Raw genomic sequence first — 15,193 nt, 5'->3', positions numbered from 1 at the left:
CATCTCCTAATCTTCACCCTTTATAAGCCTTTCCCTGACCATTTCCCCTTGCTTGGTCATTAATTAATTGTTTCTTGTGACCCTGCCTCCGTTTTCCTGGTTCCTGTGACTTTTCTTGTTTTTGTGCTGGTTCCAAGCTCCAGTTTTCCCGTGTCCTGTTCCTGCTTTCTACCTTGTTCCTGTTCTCTGGTGCCCTTCCTACTTCTGCATTGATCTCCCGGTTTTGACCTTGGCCTGTCCTCGACTTCGCTTCTTTGCCGCTTGCCCTGACCTTTTGCCTGTTTTGGATTCTGCCTCTGCCTGCCGTTCTTTATTTAGTGTGTATATCCATTGTGTGCACTGTTACGCTTCTAGTTATTAAAGTTCTTCATTATCATCATGGCCTCTGACACCAGTTCTGTGATCTATGGTTACACTCCGGGTTACCCAGTCTTCAGGCTCCCACCTTTATTTGATCAATCCATTAAAAACATGTAGAAGATCATGTAGAAAATCAACCCCCAAGCTTGACGCGTTTCATGGCTTATGCCACTTCATCAGAAGCTACTATAGGAGTCTCCAACCCACCTGTTTCTTAAATACACATAATTATGTATTTTAATATTATTATTTTTAATATTATGTGTATTTAAGAAACAGGTGGGTTGGAGACTCCTATAGTATCTTCTGATGAAGTGGCATAAGCCATGAAACGCGTCAAGCTGGGGGGTTGATTTTCTACATGATCTTCTACATGTTTTTAATGGATTGATCAAATAAAGGATATATTTTTAATGAATTAGCAGCCCTGCGTGCTCCATCTAACATCTACAACCTTTCTGCGACTGATTACGCCTGGATCGGGGGCGTTTCCTTGATGTGTATGCACGGGTTACTGCTATTACCGAACTAAACCGGTGAGTGCTCCCAACATTTGTATACAATGGTTCAGGCTCCCACCTTCCTGGTACTACACGGTGTCTCCTCAGGGAGATCGTGACAGCAACAACAGCCCTTTAGCAGGGATGGTCTGGGCTTTTAAAGATGCCCCCAGTAGCTCCCCATCTTTTTTTCTGCTGATTCCCTGCACATGCTCTGTGCTGCTGTCAGTTACTGAGCTTAGGGACTGACGCACCATATACTGTATATATAGAATATAAATGAAACAGTATAAGGCTGATTTATTTCATTTGGATTTACATAACATGGCAGCTCTGAAACCAGTGCAATTAGCATCAGAATTTCATGATCAGACCTATAGCATCAGTTTGTATGACAGGCCAACCTCATTTTCTTCTTGATAATTTGCAATGACCCCTGCTTACAGCTCACTAAGCATGTACACTGTCCCGGACAGTTCTAACAGAATCCAAGACAGGGTGCCCCTGTGACAACTGTAAAGACCTATATCATTACTACTATACAGATGCTGAAACATTTGGCTGGTGCAGTCAGTTTAGTATTAAAATATGGCATTTCTATCCATAATCATTTTCAGGTTTTAGTTCTCCTTTAAAACAAGGGAATGCCAAATTCCTGAAAATCCTATTTAAGCACTTGCAATTTACATAAATTGTCTACTTTTCAAGATATAAGAAGTTTACACAGCTAATATAATGAAATTGAAACAGTACCACCTCCTGTTGATTTTAGCCAACAAACTTTAGTAGGAATCTAACTAAGTTAGCCAAAAAGAACATCTCATCATGTTGCTCTGTGCAAAAAAGAGTTGTTGGTCATTTCTAAGCATAGCAACATCACAAGACACAAGACATTACTTTGTTGACTAACTACATTTTCTTCTAACTGTAGCCAGTTGGCCAAAATTAACAGCAGGTGGTGCGGCTGTTTCAAATCCAGTATATTAGCAGTGTAAAAAGTATTAATTGTTAATATCTTTAACACTAAAACCAAAATAAATGAAAATAATACAATATTATTTGAAACTGTCTATACTAATGCAGCTGTGGCCTGCTTAATTGCATAAAAAAGGGAAAGTTGTGCTCAACCACTAACTTATAAACCATTAGGCGGGGGTGCAATGAGGTTGTGTGCTTAATTGCATGCAACCCATGTACCACAGCCTTTAGAGCACATTCTGTCTGTTCATATCTAGCCCTGATAAAGGTGAATCAAACATGTACTTCATATACTGTATACAGTATATAGTAGAATCAAGTCTAAAACAACTGGACTTTTCTGAGTTTTTCTTGAAAACGTTTCACCACTCATCCGAGTGGCTTCTTCAGTTCAAATGACTGGTAGGGAATTCCCCGGCAATTAAACCCTTGAGGGTAGTACAGTCACAGGCATCCAATCATAATGGTTCCATTGAACTTGTTCAGTTAGGTGTTGGCTGAAACTGACAGGTGTAAGAAGGTATGATCCAGTCACAATGGTACCAAGATTCTCATTGATGCAGGTGTTAATCCTTCAAAATACATGAGTGGAAGTGTGAACTGTTGTGGGTAATGGGTGTGGGGTTGTGGGTAAACTGCCGGGGTAAGAATGTCAAAGCGGCATTGTATGTTGATGACAAACAGTGTCACAGGCCCCCTCCTCTGTTCAGGGATGGTTTTTCCAGGCTGGCATAAATGGCCTCTTTCACACCTCTTTCAAACCATCTGTCCTCTCGGTCCAAAATATTCATGTTACTGTCCTCAAAAGAATTGTGATTGGATGCCTGTGACTGTACTACCCTTAAGGATTTAAATGCCGGGGAATTCCCTACCAGTCATTTGAACTGAAGAAGCCACTCGTAGGAGTGGTGAAACGTTTTCAAGAAAAACTCAGAAAAGTCTAGTTGTTTTAGACTTAATTCAACTAGATACTGTATATTATGACCTGGATGAATGAGAATCTTCATAGTCATGTACTTCAATTAGATTTCCAAACAGTGCCATCTACAGGCTAAAAACATAATTAACAGAAAAACAATCAAGTTTTATACCATATAAAATTACTTATCTGTTACTTATAATAATCAATATTGTATCCAGTAGGTCGCTATCTCAATTAATACATTTAAAAAAATCAATATCTGACAATGTCACATATATAAAAATGGGTGTACAGTCAAGGGATTAACCCCTTGAGGTACAAACAAACACTGACCAGCTGTAAACATTAGCAAGGGGGAAACGACTAAAGCTGACATTAATGTTCTGGGAAAGGGTTTTTATTTGCTTTAGGGCCTGGCTCAGATTTTTTTCAACTTGATTGGGAGAAACACAGATTTTTTAGGCATCCATCCAAAAGAGCATTTTAGTGTACGTTCCTGGGCAAAATCCCAGGATACGTAGAAAATAATGGGCTCCATTAACTCCTGCATTCCTGTGTGGTGGAAACCACTGCATAGGAATGTATAATGAAATCCAACTGTCTAAGGGTCCTGAGAATTGTGTGATTAAGATTAGTTTAAATATACACATGAACAAATAATACAATGTTCATATTAATCACATTTAACAAACACACATTTTTAAAAGACTCAGGTATATGTTCTGTCATTAAAACATAATAATTTGTTTTTCCAAAATGGGCATTTTTTCAGATTCATGGCCATACAGTCCAAAAACCATTGTACTACTGTAAGCAGTTAAACCCCTTTTCAAAAAACATTTTTACACATAAAGTCAATCTCAAACTTTTTTAGAAGAGGTTTATTAGAATTGAATTAAGAATACAGTAATGATCCAGCTGGTACACTACATATCAAATACATTTCTTAATTCTGCAATTCCCAATACTAAAGTAGTTTTCCTCCAAAGGTCCCAACAATCCACAACTTGGATGCAAGTAATAAATGGTACTGATTTGCATCAAATTTTGTGTGCACAACTGCACTTGCATCCGTAAATGAGTCCTATGGTACTTTGTATTTGCAGGTAGGCTGCTTAAAGGTGTTTATGGTTAGAATGGACAATAGAAGTATGCATTTCTTGTCTTTACCTATTGAAATTATTGTTGTATTTCAGATTCTCCTGGTATTCCTCCAAGTGCCAACACACATAACCTTTTCAGAGGATTTAGCTATGTAGCACCAAATCTTGATTATAACCCGCATGACTCCTACAACTCCTCAGTTCATCCAATAGTGCAGGTATGAACAGAGTTTTTTTTTGAATTTCCATAGTAAAGTTTTATATTCAGTGGCTTATTTAAAAACACAAGTGCAAAGGGCTAAAATAGATGCAGAATTCTGCAGGCCCAGCCCATAGGCTATTTGGGATATGGGAAGATGTGTGTATGTACCCTTATATTGGGCTAAGGGGGTCTCTGACCAAATTTTGAACCTCAAAGGGGAGGTTTGATTCAAGACCGAAATCTGTTGCCTTAGCATGGGATTATTGCTGTACAGGGAAAGATATTATAACTGTCACACAGTCTACCTTGTTAATTATGAAAGTTTGCATATGGGAGTAACCAGCAATTATTGCTGAAAATGGTACAGTTATTATTTGTCACACACAGACACTGGCACCTTTCCCACTGAACTCCCAGTTTCTAGGTATGTAGTTTTGTATGATTGGAGATAGTATGATTGGAGTCCAGCTCCAATCATATTCCTGCAGTTCCTGTCCTATTTCTTTTCCAGCCTTAATCCTCCAATTTTTTCATGGCTTGCTTCCTGATACTAAACTTTCACTGCTTGTCCTGACTTGGGTATGTTTTGGCCACTCTTTTGTCTACTTATTTCACCACTATCACCTGCCCTTGAGGATGCTTGGGATCCTTGTGCAGTAAGACAAGGTGGCCAGACTCAAGGTAAAGTGGAGAGGAGAAGATTCATTGAGAATGGTTTTTAAATGCATTTGGGTAGTCTGTGTGATAGCTATTATATCTTTCCCTGTACAGTTAAAAAGAAGTTGAAGAGTTTAGTTACACTTTAGAAGCTTTTAATTAACATCTTCTCAAAATATACTGCTTTGAAACACGATCATAAAGCATATGACCAATTAACAGTTATATTCTAAATACTGCACTTCTCAGAATCCCAATGGCAGGTGATTAATTGCTGTGAGGGTTGACGGTTTTGGCTTCTGTGACTTACATCTTGAGTAAGCTTGCAAAATAACTATTTTTTTCCAGGACAAAAGTGTATGACATACGCCGTACATTCATGCAAACGAAAATGTACAAACTCTGTGAAATGAAGAACAAAAACTTTTAAAATAGAAAAGTATTTAAAACCAGCATTTAAAAACCAACATTTACAGTTTTAAAAATACCATAGGGATAGAGCAGATAGACAAACTGATGATGACTTTAAATCAAACCTCCTGAAATTGTATTTAATAACTTCAACATTATTTTTGCTCCTAATCTTAAAGAAGAAGGAATGGTAAACACCAAGTAAACTTTATTAGAAAGGTCTATGTAAATACAGCCATAAGCACTCACAGAAAAGCTGCACTGAGTCCTCTATCAAAAGAAACCTAGGATTTCTTTTCTCCTTTTTTGTAAACATGTTCTGGTATCAGACTTCCCCTCGTTTAGGGCTCCTTCAGGTTTGGGGCAAAAGTCTGCTGAGTTTCTCCTCTCTCCCTTCTGCTGCTCCCCCCACCCACAAGGATGCATAATAAATCCCCCCCCCTTAGGAATGTGTGATCTGAGCTATGAAGCTATGAAGACCAAGCTAAAATGGCAGTTGCTATCTTAAACAAACAGAATAATTACATTATACTTGAATAAGTATAGTGTTCTAACTTGCACTATTGTGGCTAATCTATGGCAGTAAAATGCCAAAATGCCTTTCCTTCTCCTTTAAGATGTATTATGACAATATCAATGCATACATATATCTATATATTTATATAGATATACACACATACACAATTTGCATGCAGAATATAATGGAGAGACAAATTTTCTTTGTTTTCCCTTTTTTCTAAATATTAGTTGTATTAATATCCTTGTATTTGCTAAGTATACATAGTTAATAATGACATTGTTGCTCTTTGATTTTTTGTTGATGTAATATATTCCTTAATATATAGAAATATATATTTCTAATATAACTATGTTTTGCAGCAGTTACATGGGAGTAATATTCAGTTCTCTGATGGGTATATGATCAAAGAAGATCTTGGCATTGGCACATACGCTATATGTAAGCGGTGTGTGCATAAAGCCACTAATACAGAGTTTGCTGTTAAGGTAAGTAATTCAAGTTGAAATACTTTTTCACCCCCTTTTCTTTCTAGTTAGTAAAAAGTAATATGGCTATCCCATAACATTTGTTTGGTGACCTTGACCTATCTTTGACTGATATGCCAAATTAGGCATATCCAATATTTTCGGAATAATAACACTCCGGAGCTGAAATTCTGATTTTTAAAGAGCGCTATTGCACTCTCTGCACTAGCAATGCGCACCCCCCTCACCCCCTCTGACAGAAACCGGTTAGCGAGGGGGGTGGCATCAACTTGGCTGCCTCAGGCGGCTAGGACCCCTGAGGTGGTGCTGCCTAGGCAGTCCAATCCTAGCAGGGACAGCTGATTCCTGAACATTAAAGGAAAACTATATAATCAGAACAGGGTCAGGGAAAATACCCGGTGGGCCCCAGCGGCCCGGACCCGGCCCCTGACAGAGCTCCCCCGGCTGAGGTGGTCCCTCCCCTGATGCATCACTTAGGAGCACTCAGGGGAAGAAGTCAGATGGGGCACCTGTGGGAGGTTAGGGAGGTGCGGTGTGGCCCCATATGGGGGACATGGCCAGCAGCCCTGGTGGACCCTGCACCCCCAAGTCCGACCCTGCATCAGAATTAATACTTAGGGGATGATTTATTAATGCTTGAGCAGGTTTAAGGCTTTTTATTTATTTATTTAAACCCTACTATGGAAAAAAACTATCTGAAGCAAGCCAAGGTAATCAGATACAGTAAAAAGTATACATTTTCCCTTTGGCTGTGTGTGTTTCTTCCAGGTACTCTGGTCCGGGTTTTCTCCCACACTCCCACTCATTGGCTTCTGACTAAAATTGACCATAGTGTATGTGAATCTGATAAAGACCTTAGATTGTAAATACCACTGGGACAGGGACTGATATGAATGATGTATGAGCTTTGTTAAGCTCTGTGTAAATGTGTTGGCACTATTTAAGTACCAGGAAATAAATAAAAATAAATACCAATAGTTTATTTTAAGCTAATAATTCGATTTTTTAAATGATTTCATTTTTTCTGTTATAATAAAACATTACATTGTAATTGATCATACCTACATAAATCCTACATATATATATATATACAATTTAATACATATTGTAAGAAAACTCTCTAATCAGTGCACATTCATTTTCTTTTAATCCTCTTTGCATTTAGATCAAAGTAGAAAATATCAGTCTCAATGAGCCTCTGCTGATAAGTACAAGGACTGAGTAATTGGTTTGCTATTTTAAGGTGTAAAAAATGAACTTACTAATTATGACTAAATTTCCATAATACTTAAAGTACTGTAGGTTCAGTGATTCTTCTTGGTATATCAAAATGAGCTTTTTTGTGGAAAAATATGTATGTAATTCATGTGGTTAAATTCATTTTGCATACAATTATGAAAGCATACTATGGCATACATTTACCTGCGTTTTTGCTCTTTGCACCCTCCCATGCTAATAGTAAATTAACCCTTTTTGTGGGATGGGTTCTACCATTAGTGTTTATGGTCACAGAAATCCAAAAAATAGGAAAAAAGCTTCAGCAGGTTTACTGCAAAACATTTATTGTGGGTAGGTGTTACCACTACCCACAATAAATGTTTTGCAGTAAACCTGCTGAAGTTTTTTTTTCTTATTTTTTTGTGGATTTCTACAATTGTATTTGGTTGCAGCACAGAGCAACAACTAGGAGCTAAAGCTTTTTTTTCGCTAAAGCTTTTTTTTCGCTAAAGCTTTTTTTTTATACAAAGTTCACCAATCATTTTTTATTGTTTATGGTCACAGATTCCTGTATGCCAAATTATTTGCACTTGCCCTATGAGTACAGCCATAAGGCCAGATACAGAACCTGGGCTCCACACAAACATGGATTTACTTAATGTAGTTACTCCTAATATCCAAGGATTACATTCACCTACAAAATCTTCTATAGTGCCCTGAAGTCTCCACATATTTCTCCCATTAACATGATCAGAAGCCTCATAGGAAAAAAAAACGCTGATCTCTGTAAAGAAAGTTCCCATAATGCCTCACTCCTGCACCAAGATGCAGACCAGTGTACATGCGTAGTTTGAAACACTATGAGAAAGCTTCCTGCTGATTGGCTCAGATCCACATTCCTAAGGGGGAGAGTGAGTTCTTAACGTTCTTGAGAAAAGGGGGAGCAGATGAGGGGATAGAGGAGAGAGCTGCGTGTCTCTGGCACAGGAGAACAAAGAGACAACAAATCCTGTTTCTTTTGACAGAGAACTCTGAGTGTTTATGGCTGTATTTACATCGACCTTTCTGATAAAGCTTACTTAGTTTTTACCTTTCCTCCTCCTTTAAATATTAATCTAAACCCCCAAATCTACAAGTGGTTTACTGATAATGCGCTGTTAACTCCAGTCCTACAAAAAACAGCTTTTTATTGTGGACCACCATGGGGTTTTCTAACGTCACCCATGGTCTCAACAGCACCTATACTTGTTTTTTTTTTATGCCAAAAATACAGTATTCCAGATACTAAAATTTAACGATATTAACAGCTAATTCATATAATAAAATCTTTCTACAAAGTTCTAGCTATGTCCCCTAATTCATTTTTGAAACAATTTGCATCTCAAATCCTTATCTTAAAGGAGAAGGAAAGGTAAAAACTAAGAAAGCTTTATCAGAAAGGTATATTTAAATACAGCCATAAGCACTTACAGTAATGCTGCACTGAGTCCTCTATCAAAAGAAACACAGGATTTCTTGTCTCTTTTTTTGTAAACATGATGTTCCAGTGTCTGATTTCCTCTCTCAGAAACATCCTTAATTCCTGTGGCCAGAGTCTGCGCAGTTCTCTCACCCCTCTCCTGCTCCCCCCTCCCACCAGAATGCTAAGAACTCCCTCCCTTAGGAATGTGTGATCTCAGCTATAACAGCTAGAGCTGCAGCCAGGAAGCTACTTAAAATGGCAGCTGCTATCTTAAGCAAACGGAGAAAGCTTCTAAAGCTGTTCACTCAGGTATGGTAAAGTTTTCTGCAGAATAAATATATTGTTCTAGGTGGCACTAATGTGGCACATCTATTGGCAGTAAAATGCCAAAATGACTTTCCTTCTCCTTTAATGGTATATGAGCCCGTCACACTATGTAAAATTGATCCATTTTACACTTCAGACAGATTCAGAGGTCATGGTGGAGAAGGCTCAGTAAGCTTTAAACTATTGTTTTGGATGTATGCCTGCAGCTACTTTGGTCATAATAACTGCATTCACCTATTTCAAAGTTTAGGCATGCAGTTTGTTCATAATGGCTTACTTGCCACCCATAAGTGTAGTTGTAGTAAAGCAAAGATGTCAACGTCATTCATTAAGGTATTATATGTATTTGTGCTGGGGAACCCTGGAGGTACCAAATCTACCACCACATTGGTGCCAAGTGCAGCTCCTCCTAGTAGATGCACAAATCTAGAATTATGGGTAGAAAAAATTTGATGTGCGACAACATTTTTTATGCACAGCAAGTTTTTCTGCGGCGAAGTTTCACGAAACAATTTGCCAATGGCGAAATGCAGAAAATTCGCTGCGAATCCATGCCTGCCGAAAAAATTTGCTCATCACTACTTCTGTAACCTTGGTTGAAATACAAAAATGCAAAAGCCACCCATGGGTTTAGTTACTCCTAAAAAAAAGTTCATAGTGAGATGTAAATGTACTTACTTATATCCAGTAGTATTTGAAACAGTGTTCACTACTAAAAAAATATCTGGCTACTTCTTTTCACAATAAACATGAGGGTAAACAAGAGTATTCCTATATTAACATATTTCATTTGTGTTGGAACTTTAAATTGGTACATGGGATAATTTATAATATTTGCGATTTATTTAGATATAATACAATAAAAGAATTCACAGGAACACCTGGAAAGAAATCCTGAAAAAACACACAATCTAAAAATGGTTATGTGATTTTGACAATATGTAGGCAGTAAAAAATTATAAATGTGGTGCTGACATTTTAATGGCAGGTGTAACGCTTTTGTTATCGCTGAATTCAAAATGTTATGATCAGTTGAAATTTTTCTTTCAGTTTGTGAGATTGCCAAAATATTCTTGTTTTTTAAAGTTACTAAATATAAAGACAATGCATTATATTTATTCATGTAGATAATTGACAAAAGCAAGAGAGATCCATCAGAGGAAATTGAAATTCTGCTGAGATATGGACAGCATCCAAACATCATTACGCTGAAGGATGTGAGTAGTTTTGTTCATATATTTTGCAACTATAGTTTATGACCTTATTGTAACCCTAAGAATATGCATGGATTATTTCTTTTGGCTGCCTTAAGCTCAGTTCCTTAAGAAAAGTAAGTATTTGGTGACTGAATTTTCTGCCCTGACATCTAGTCTGCAATTCTGGGATGGGATCTCACGGTAGTCTGTATACACTATACGCCACAAACAGTGCTTGTGGGGGGATATGAATTGTCCATATTGCTCTGGGTTACAATGTGCCCAGTAACTAAGTGGGATCAATGGCTGATTTAACCCTTTAGGGCAGTGCTGTTCAACTTCTATGGTACAGAGGGCCGGAGTTTTTCTGCCCTACATGGTGGAGGGCTGATAATGGAAGTCAGTTTTGACCACTACCATTTTTTAAAACCACATCCACCTCAAACCACACCCATGTTATCACAAGAGCTTTTAAGACCATACCCACATTAATTGTGGTAGCACAGCAAAAACCCAAATGGTTGGTGCTCACTGTAGGGATATCACTCTTTATTCATATGTATAAAAACATAACCTTAAATCCATATGCCTCCTCCTCACCTGTGGATAGTACAGCAACATCCATATAATTACACACCTTAGGGACCATATAATGACTATTTCTAAATGCTAACAAACTCCCAGAACAAACCCCCTGCCAGGTTCATCTCCAATACGACAGACAGAGTACTGCCTGTGTGTGCCATACTCTGCCTGTCATACCTACCCTGCTCTACCCTGCCTGTGTGTGCCATGCTCTGTCTGCCCAATGTTGCCTGTGTGTGCCATACTCTGCCTAGGTGTACCATACTCTACCTGCCCTACCCTGCTTGTGTGTGCCATGCTCTGTCTGCCCTATGCTGCCTGTGTGTGCCATACTCTGCCTGCCCTACCCTGCCTGTGTGTGCCATGCTCTGTCTGCCCTATGCTGCCTGTGTGTGCCATACTCTGCCTGCCCTACCCTGCCTGTGTGTGCCATGCCCTGTCTGCCCTATGCTGCCTGTGTGTGCCATACTCTGCTTGCCCTACCCTGCCTATGTGTACCATACTGTGTCTGCCCTACCCCACCTATGTGTGCCATACTCTGCTTGTGTGTGCCATACTCTGCCTGCCCTATGCTGCCTATGTTTGCCATGCCCTGGCTGTGTGCCATACTCTGCCTGCCCTATGCTGCCTGTGTGTGCCATACTCCCTGCCTGTGTGTGGCATACACACAGGCCATACTACCCTGCCTGTGTGTGGCATACACACAGGCAACATAGGGCAGGCAGTACATACAGTGACACAGTGCTGGCACTGCTCCTACAGTCTGTCTGAGGTATCAACAGGTGAACAATGTGGGGCTTACAGTCTGAGCCTAAGTTGTAAACAATGCAGGGGGCCAGTTAATCTCAGTACTAATACCATTTAAAGCTAACACAAAGGTAAGCAGGCACAGCAGCCAGACAGGTGGGGGGCCACTCAGAGGGGGGCCATGGGCCACCAGTTGGACAGCCCTGCTTTAGGGTATGAAATGTCACATGCAGAAGGTGACTTGTAGTTGAACAATTAGAGGAGAATAAACTGGTGGTCCACACTATCTTGCAGATGTGGTGGGATATGAATTGGCCATATTGCTCTGTGTGTAACAATGTGCCCAATAAGTTTAAAAGTGTGATCAATGGCTGATTTAACCTAGGGTATGTAATGTCACATTAAACACTTAGAGAAGAATAAACTGGTGGTCTACACTAAATTGCAACACAAGAAAAAACTTTATTTTTAGTAACTAGTATAGCTTCTCCAATAGTAATTATTGTCCCACAGTTAACCTCTGTTGGATACAGTCCTACCTTTTTCTTTAGGCCAGGGGCTCTGTACCTTAGAGAGCTGGTGCACAGGGGTCAGCCGTCTGTTGAGGCACTAGTCCCTATTTTATCTAGTTCCCTTTTTCTCTGGGTCCCTGTCTGGCAAAGTACCACCTGGTCATGGGCATCTTCCTTACTCATTCTTGGAGTGTCAACTGCTCAACTAATTTTTTTTAATTATTTCTGTTTGGTAGGGAATTTTTTCTATTAAAATTAAATATAATTAAAAATGTATACCATAGATGGTATATATTTATAATCTATGTAGATATTTTGTAAAAACAATCAACCTCATTTTCTATTAGCATAAAACACTAGGCACAAATACCTTTACAAAATTGTGCACTGAAGTTCAGGAAAAAACCTTCCGACTTATAGCAAAAGCTCATTATTCTGATTTTAAACTTTGAAATTACCCCTATTAGTAAAAGAGGACCAGGCCCTTATCCTAATAGATACAATATTTTTATCAACATGCAGGTCTATGATGATGGAAAATATGTATACTTGGTGATGGAACTAATGATGGGTGGAGAACTCTTGGATAAAATACTTCGACAGAAATGTTTTTCAGAAAGAGAGGCTAGTGCGGTGCTTTGTGTTATAACGAAAACTGCGGAATATCTACACACCCAGGGGGTTTGTCCAACTTTTTACATTTAAAAAAATTGTCTTGACATAGATGTATTAACAGAAAAGAATGCATTGTATTGTATCAACACTGCATGTGGTAATGTATTTGTAAGGCGCTCTGCCGGTTCGGTTCATTCCCTTACCTTAGGTCGCGCCAGCTGGCAGATGCGTGCCTGCATGCACATGATCCGGCAAACGTCGCAGTGTAACTGCGCTTGTGCGTTGATGCCTGGACATGCGCAGTCACGCGCATTGAAGCTTTAGGGGTCTTCTTGGTATAGGTTTTTGTGTATTTCCTTTTCCTCACTTCCTTATTGTTTTGGTGCCAAAACTGCCTATTACCCTTTCTCTCATTCCCTCTTTGCCCAAGCTGGCTTCTGGTTGTATCAGTTCCTGCTTAAAGCTGGCCATACACATGGCGATCTGACGATGTTTTGTGCGACCATCGGTCGCACGAAACATCGTCAGATCCGCCACACACCATTCAGGGCTGAATCGGCAGGTAAGGAGATAGAAACCATAGGATTTCTACCTCCTTCTGCCAATTCAACGCTGAAGGGAGATTTTGGTCAGGCGCCTTCTATGGCGCCCGATCAAAATTTTCAAACTGGTCCGATTGGCGAGTCGGCCGATATCAGCAGCTTCCTGCGATATCGGTCGACTCGCCAACATACCATACACGCACCGATTATCGTACGAAACGAGGTTTTATACGATATTATCGGTGCGTGTATGGCCACCTTTAGTCTATTTTGATTGGCTTCCTGGTTTTTAACTTCGGCCTCTTTCCTGATTACGTTTCTTGCTGCCTGACTGCTTTGCCCATTTCCTGACCACGCATTTGCCTGATCCTTGTCTTTACCTCGAATATGATTATCTGTACTCCGGAGTTTGTAGGGCCCCAGCTAGGACCACAGAAGAAAGTTCCGTGGCCCCAAAAGGGCGTCGGTGAAGGCCGGAATTAGCTGGGTGTCTCTGCTTACAGAAGGAGTCAGATTTTCACTAGCGGTATAATTCATTAACTCCTGCCTAACTAGTATCTTACAGCATCTACTTGTCTGTACTATATGAAAAACTCCATAAAGAAAGCTTTGGCAAGATTGGTCCTGTCTCACTGTGGTTTTAACATAAGAAGAATATAGATAAATAGTGGTCACCAAATGGATAATAATCATCTCTTGCTGGGCTTCATCTTGTCTTTAGCCTCACTTGGATATTGTATGTTCTCACTCACATATAAGACCACCTTAATAAGGATTTATTATACAGAATATGAATACATTTTCTCCTCTAAAGGAGACCTGTCACTTATGAAATAATTTCAAATCTCTTCTACCATGGTAATTAAGCAAAATAAACAAATAAGTCAAACCTTCGTTCTTTTGAAATCCATGAATACAGCAACAGTCAGGCACCATTTTGTGGTTGTCATATTAAGGTATTATATGAATATAGACACCGCAACTGACATGTCACATTTATTAGATGTTTTATTTTTTGCTAGACAAAGTCACTACTTGACTAATAAAAAATATTTGTTTCCGTCTTGTGAATATAAATATTTTTTTAGAACAGCAATTGAACACTGATAAATAAATAAATATATTCAAATTTTAATTAATTCACTTATGTGTATATAGCTTCCTTGTTTACAAATGGAGTAGGTTGCATTTCTGAAAAGTATAGCGTACTTTACATTTTAATTGACATTTTAACACCTTCTATTCTTTACTGTTTTGTTGCTATTGTTATTCCTTGTTCAAAGGTCGTCCACCGTGATTTGAAGCCTAGTAATATTCTTTATATGGACGAGTCTGGAAACCCTGAGTCTATTAGAATTTGTGACTTTGGATTTGCAAAACAGTTACGGGCAGAAAATGGATTATTAATGACTCCTTGTTATACAGCAAATTTTGTGGCTCCAGAGGTAAGTTATTTGTTTGAGTTGTCAAGGTTGCCAAAATAGTCTCCTTGCAAAAGTATTGACATTTTTGGAGCTATTAAAGTTCATGATTCAAGGTGTTTGCTTTTTTATGCGTTTTTGTGTCCGTTGTTGACTCAACTTGACTGGTCTTTTAAATATAACATAGCTTTCACAGAGTATTTCTTTTTTTGCTTGTACCCATTTACTTAGTTAAAGTATTGCCATAATGGTTTCCTCAGTTGAAGAACATACCATAAACTTCATGTACTATAAACGTTATAGTATAACAACTCTAAATGACAACATTGAGGTGTAAGTGTTTAGCTACACTGAAAAGTAAGGGTCAGATTTATCAAAATGTGAATTTAGAGCTTAATACAAAAAAAACTCACCCACGTTCTATTCATTC

At 38.8% G+C, this 15,193-nt stretch overlaps 1 protein-coding gene across 1 annotated transcript in view; it reads left to right on the top strand.

The window, feature by feature from the left end:
* rps6ka2 (ribosomal protein S6 kinase A2) overlaps positions 1-15,193 on the top strand; it is a 95,462-nt gene that overhangs the window by 69,409 nt on the left and 10,860 nt on the right. The window contains exons 13-17 of the mRNA XM_002942350.5: positions 3,957-4,081; positions 6,013-6,138; positions 10,273-10,362; positions 12,708-12,866; positions 14,626-14,787. Coding sequence (XP_002942396.3) covers positions 3,957-4,081; positions 6,013-6,138; positions 10,273-10,362; positions 12,708-12,866; positions 14,626-14,787 — 662 coding nt within the window. The remainder of the gene's footprint in view (positions 1-3,956; positions 4,082-6,012; positions 6,139-10,272; positions 10,363-12,707; positions 12,867-14,625; positions 14,788-15,193) is intronic.

This window comes from Xenopus tropicalis, chromosome 5 (genome assembly GCF_000004195.4).
Source record: "Xenopus tropicalis strain Nigerian chromosome 5, UCB_Xtro_10.0, whole genome shotgun sequence".
Taxonomy (NCBI): domain Eukaryota; kingdom Metazoa; phylum Chordata; class Amphibia; order Anura; family Pipidae; genus Xenopus; species Xenopus tropicalis.
This window is presented reverse-complemented; position numbering and strand designations above follow the sequence as displayed.